Here is a 6,540-nt window from a genome sequence, read left to right on the forward strand (position 1 = left end):
CAATCGACTCTAAGCCTGTAAATTTGATAATTTGTGTGAAATGGACTAATTTCTTTAAAGACAAACCACCGGTAGTCACTCCAGAGGAGAAGGGGGCGACAGAGGATGAGATGGTTGGATGGCATCACTGACTCAATGGACATGAGTGTGAACAAACTTCAGGTGATAGTGTAGGACAGGGAAGCCTGACGTGCTGCAGTCCATAGGGTTGCAGGGAGTCAGACATGGCTTAGCAACTATGCTAGAACAACAACAACAGAACTAGATAGCCTGAATAGCCCTATACCTACTAAAGCAGTCCAGATCCAGATGGTTTCAGTAGCAAATACTACCAAATGTTTGTAGAATAATACCAATTCTATACAAGCTTTTCCACAGAATGTAAGGGAAAGGAACACTTCCCAAATCACTTTAAGACTTCTTTTATTCTAATGTCAAAACTAGACCAGAAAAGAACAGATTGCTATCTCTCATGAATACAGATACAAAATCCCAAGCTTAATATTAGCAAATAGAATCCAGCAGTACATAAAAAGTGGAAAAAACATCATAATGAAGTTGGAATCACTCCAGAACTGAAAGGTTGGTCTGAATTTCAGTCAAGGTAAATCACTTACTAACATACAAAATAAGGAAAATTAAATGACTATCCAGATGCAGAAAATATTTGACAAAATTCAAAGCCCATTCACTTAAAAAGCTGTTAGTCAACTAGGAATGGAAGGGAACTCCCTTAACTCAATAAAGTTTAGCTAGAAAAGTGTACAGTTAACATTATATTTAATGGTGAGTGATAGGAGTTTTCCTACTACCATGATTTTTAAAATACTGACTTAAACTTTTCATTTTGAGATAATTATATATTCCCATGTAGGTATTAGAAATTAGACATATCCTATGTACCCTGTACTCAATTTCCTCAGTAACACCTCACAAAACTACAGTGCAATATCACAAGCAGGATGCTCACATAAATACAGTCAAGATATACAGATGTGGTGATTTAGTCGTGTCTGACTCTCCATAGGATTTTCCAGGCAGAAATACTGGAGTGGGTTGCCATTTCCTTCTCCAGGGGATCTTCCCAACCCAGGGCTCAAACCGGGGTCTCCTGCATCGCAGGCAGATTCTTTACCAATGGAGCCATCAGGCCAAGATACAGAACATCCCGTCTAAACAAGGATGCCCCATGTCCTCTATAGCCACACCATCTCTCTTTTCACCCTTTCCTGTACTTAACCCCTAGCAACCACCAATCTGTTCTCTATTTCTGTATATTGTCATGCAAAAGTGTTATATATAAATATAATCATAGAGTGTGTAGCCTTTCAGATTGTTTTGTTCACCCAAAATTTTTCCCTGGATTCATACAAGTTACTATACTTATAAATAGTTTGCTTCTTAACTTTCTGAAAAGTGCCCCATTGTATGAATGTATTGCAGTTTGTTTAAACCATTCATCTGTTGAAATAAAGATGTCTAGGTTTCCAATTTGTGGCTATTATGAATGACACTGCTATTGGAGAAGGAAATGGCAACTCACTCCAGTGTTCTTGCCTGGAGAATCCCAGGAACTGCGGAGCCTGGTGGGCTGCCATCTATGGGGTCGCACAGAGTCAGACACGACTGAAGCGACTTAGCAGCAGCAGCAGCAGCTATTAACACTAGAGTACAGGTTTTATGTGAAAATAAGTTTTCATTTCTCAGAAATAAATTCCCAGGAGTGCTGTTGCTGAGTTATATGGCAATTGTGTGGTAAGCTTTTTTTTTTTGGAAGAATCTTCCAAACTCTTTTCCAGAGTGACTGTGATTTTATATTCCAACTAGTTATACATGAGTGGTATGAGTGGTATGTTTTCCCACACACTTGCCGGCATTTGCTTGTCACTTTTAAAATATCAGTTATTTCAATGGGTGGATAGTTGTAATAAGTCTGACTGTATCTTTTGGATTCTTGCTATCAACTTTTAGGCTGCCTGCTCACCCTTCCCCCATGACTCACACCTGTGCAAATTGACAAGGAATTCCAAGTGCTCTTGTCTTTGCCCTCAGTAAGAGACTCAAAGCACACAACCTCCTGCTGGCAGGTGTGCAACCTCACCCAGACCACACTCCATCATGATAAAAAAAAGCCCAGCCTAATCTCCTTTATATCATTTTTCTATCCATTTTCATATCATCTTGGGAGGCTTGTCTTGCTTTTCCCAGACAGAGCCTCATTCTGTGAATAAAAAGTCATCTCCTATCCCTTGGTCTGCCATCAGTCTCGACTTATGATTTAAGGAAATAGTCAAGTAGAAGAATAAGGGAGTCGTGAGACACTGCAGGACACAGCACTTACTGTGCAGTGAGATGGATGATTCTAAATTTTTCTGTTTCAGCAAATCAGTGGATCCCATTGCATCAGGTAAGAGATTTAGAATATGATGGTGGTAATCTCTAACGTGGCTGTTGATTTTGAGTTCAATCATAATATCTACTTTAAGTTTTCTTGTATTAGTCGAACTTATAACAAACATGGCGATATAATATAACTAGTGTCAGATATGTTTCATTTGGCAGAATTTTTGTGTGACATTTATATATTCTTCAATAACTATTATTTGTAAAATGAGCTATATAATACAATAAACATTTGGGAAGAATATCATTGTATAAATGCTACTGGTTTTTCATATGCATAGAACGATATGAGTATTAGATTATGTAGGTTAAGAGTTACAATTTTAAATTAAACTGTCTCTTGATGTATACAATCAGCAGAACATTTCTAAGAGAAATTGACTGGAATAAATGGTGAATACATATGATACTTTCTGTCTTCATAAACATTAAATTCTGCTCTTTACAAATCTTGATGGTCCCTTAAGAGGTCTGATGTAGCTAAACACTTACTCCTTGTAGGAAGGCTTCTGGAAGCTTGATACATTCACAATCACAATTATTTTGAATCTTTATGTTCATAATCAAATTATTTACCTTTAGGATATGCTGGCCTTGGTTTGAAGATCTAAGAGAGACTGAAATACAATGATTTCCAGTGACAAGATTTTTGGGATCTACTTCTTTTTTCAAATTTGTATTGGGCTCATGGGGAATTCCTTGTTATTTATTTTCTATATGTACATCTTTTTAATTCTCCCCCATAAGAAGAAGCCCACAGATGTTATTCTTGCCTACCTTACTTTTGCTAACACCCTGACGCTTGTATTCAGAGGGGTTCCAAATATATTGTCGTCCTTTGGAATTAGTCCTGAGATGGGTGATACTGGATGTAAAGCAGTGGTTTACATCCAGAGAGTTACTCGAAGTATTTCCCTGTACACAACCTCTCTCCAGAGTACCTTTCAGGCTGTGACAATTACTCTGAGTAATAATAGTAAGTGGCTCAAAATAAAAATTTCTACATTTATTCACTCTCTTTACTTTTTTTCCTGGATCATCAACATGGTCATTTATTCTGAGATCATCGTAAGAAACATGGCCAACAGAAATATCACTGATGCTAGATCTGGGTATTATGCTGTTTATTGTAAAACTGATGCACCTCATCACCACATAGTAGCAACATTTCTAAGTGCAATATTAACTCGAGATTTGTTCCTTCTCTCTCTCATTATATGTAGTAGTATCTACATGGTGAATATTCTCTTCAGACATCACAAAACAGCTCAGCATGTTCGCATTACCATCCGGTCTTCACAAGGTTCTCCTGAAATTAAAGTTACCAAACTCATTCTCATGTTGGTGAGCTGCTTTGTTTTCTTTTACTGGATCAACAGGTTTCTCACTGTTTGTTTATTTTTTGTGAGCGGGAACAATTGGCAACTTGAGAGCTTTGGTAACTATATTGCATCATGTTACCCGAGCATCTGTCCTTTCTTACTGATTAAAAAGGAAAATAGAATTTCCAGAATAAATTACATCAAAACAAGGATCAGAATTTTCTTTTTCTAAATTAAATGATCATATGACCACTCCGTAGTATTCTCACCACTGGAGTAATGTGCAAGAATACAGAGTAGCTTGTTTTTCAGTGACTTGAGTTAAAGCAGGTTAGCTCCCACTAAATTGAGCTAAGAAGGTTTAGATTATGAAGTAATGCATATAAGATTTAATACTTTATAAAACAGTAACACATGGAGTGTAGAACGTTTTGTAACATAGGAAACACTATTAAATCATAAAAGTACAGAAATGGATAATTTCACAAAGAAACACTGGTTACTTTTGAGTGTAAGCTAGTCCCAACACTAAGGTATGAAATATATGTTATGATATAGTAAAAGCTATGATATAATGTGTGCTTTATACTTTTGTATGTTAGAAACATTTCATATTTAGTTATAAAAATAAATAAAATTCTTCACATTTGCATATCAATTCAGAAATGTCTTCAAATTTTACAATAATTACTTACCTACATTTAAGATACAGTAGGAATAGAGAGATAAACAGCATCTCACAACACCTAAGAGATTTGTTTTGGTCCTGAGGACTGTTGAGCATACAAGTGAACATGGGCTCTGATTTGCAGATTAAAAAATAAAGGGGTCCAAAATTAAGTTCCCAAGATTTAGGTACCTCCTGAAGGTAAAGACAAACGGGAGAGCTTCTCACAGTTACCTTTGCTCTAAAGGGCTGCACGTTCAGCAGACGGCACAGCAGAAGTGTTCACGTCAGTAGGTGGTTTGGGTTTTGAGTTAGGGGCTCAGCTTTGGGTTTGGGCTTGGGGCTAGGGTTAAGATTCAGTTTGCAGTCTGGCTTTGGGTTCAAGTTAGGTTTAGAGTTAGGATTAGGGTTAAAATTAAGCATCAGGTTTGTGGTAGGGCTCTGGCTTATATTTGGGTTGAGGTTGGGGTTAAGGTACAGTTGGGGCTATAATAGTGGTTAGAGCTTTACTGCTTGTGCTTTTGGTTTCATATAAGAATTCTCTGCAAAATTGTTAATGTGAATATTTACCCCTGTTTTCTTGTATAGCTTTCTTGTTTTTGCTCCTATATTTAGTTGGTGAGATATTTTATATATATTACTCTTTGTAAGTGATTCAAAGTAAAATGCTAACTTTTTTCTTTTCTCTTCTTTTGTTTTTCTTTCCTTTTCATTCCTTCCCTTTCCTTTCCCCTTCCTCCTATTTCTCTCTTTCCTTCCTCCCTCCTTCCTTCTTTTCTTGGTTGGTGACTTGCTATCCCTTTGTACCAGCATCCATGTTTAAATACTCTCTGCTTTTCTCATTGAATTGTTTTGGCAGCTTTGTGAAAAAGTGTTCTGCATAGATAGATATATGTGTGTATTTTTGTACTCTCAAGTCCATTCCATCAGTAAGTTTTCTATTTTCTGCCATGCCACACTGTCTTCAACTACTGTCCCTTTGTAGTACATCTTCATATTGGAAAACACTAATCTTCCTACTTCATTTCTCTTTTCATGTTTGGCAATTCTAGTCCTTTGTATCTGCACACGAATTATACAATCAGGTTGTCAATTTCTACAAAGAAGTATTTTGGGATTTTGATAGGATTATGTAAATCTGGAAGTATGTTTGGGAAGTATTGCCATCTTAGCATATTAAGCATTCTGATATGTGAACGCTGGACATGTTTTCCATATATTTACATACTTAATTTCTTTCAACACAGTTTTCTAGTTCTAAGAGTATAGTTTTTGCTCCTTTTTGAAATTTATTTCTAAGCACTTAATTCTTTTTTGATGTTATCATGAATGGAATTTTTTTAAATTTTATTTTTCTGATTTTTCTTTGCAAGTTGTCTTTGTCTGCTTGGGCCCTCATAACAAATAGTGCAAACAACAGAAATTTTTGTTTTCTCACAATTCTGGAGGTTGGAAAGTCCAAGATTAAGGTTCTGACAGAGTTCAGTTCCTGGTGAGATTTCTCTTCCTGGCTTGCAGATGGCCATTCTCTCACTGTGTACTGAACATTTTGAAGTGAGAGAGACAGGGTCTCTAGCATCTCTTTCTGTTTTATAATGACTGCAATTCTATTCACATTGGGTCAGAGTTCCAATTAATCTCAGTCACTTCACAAAGCATCCTATTTGCTTGATAGTATATTTAGATGTTAGGGAGCTGATATATGATTTTGGGGCAACACAATTCATTTCAGAGCACAGAAAAAACAATAAAATTTTTTATCCTGCCACCTTGCTGAACTCATTTCTTAGTCCCATTGTTTTTTTAGTGGATTCCTTTGGATTTTCAATATATAAGATCATGTCATCTGTGAATAAACATTTTCTGTTTCCCTTTCCAACCTGTGGTCCTTTTATTTAACTTTCTTAACTAATAATTGCTCCAATTAGGGTCTTCAGTGCAGTACTGAGAGAACTGGCAAGAGTGGACATTCTTGTCTTGTCCCTGATCTCAGGGGGACAACATTCATTCATTTTCCATTAGGTATGATGTTAGCTGTGGGTTTTTGTAGATACCCTTGATCAGTTTGAGGAAGTTCCTTCTCCCTAGTCTGTTGAGTGTTTTATCATGTACTAGGCGAGAGGGCTGGAAAGACAATGGCTAAGAAGA

At 36.6% G+C, this 6,540-nt stretch overlaps 1 protein-coding gene across 1 annotated transcript; it reads left to right on the plus strand.

The window, feature by feature from the left end:
* The first annotated feature begins 2,983 nt into the window (after positions 1-2,983).
* Positions 2,984-3,957, plus strand: LOC145539125 (vomeronasal type-1 receptor 1-like). The gene has a single exon (XM_081572615.1). The coding sequence runs from the start codon at positions 3,031-3,033 to the stop codon at positions 3,955-3,957; it is 927 nt and encodes a 308-aa protein (XP_081428741.1). The 5' UTR covers positions 2,984-3,030.
* Positions 3,958-6,540: the final 2,583 nt, after the last annotated feature.

The sequence above is a fragment of the Giraffa tippelskirchi genome, chromosome 2, assembly GCF_054371585.1.
Source record: "Giraffa tippelskirchi isolate mGirTip1 chromosome 2, T2T-mGirTip1v1.2.pri, whole genome shotgun sequence".
Classification (NCBI taxonomy): domain Eukaryota; kingdom Metazoa; phylum Chordata; class Mammalia; order Artiodactyla; family Giraffidae; genus Giraffa; species Giraffa tippelskirchi.

Excerpts from the sequence above, each read along its gene's own strand:
- LOC145539125 (XM_081572615.1), top strand. The coding sequence starts at position 3,031 with ATGATTTCCAGTGACAAGATTTTTGGGATCTACTTCTTTTTTCAAATT.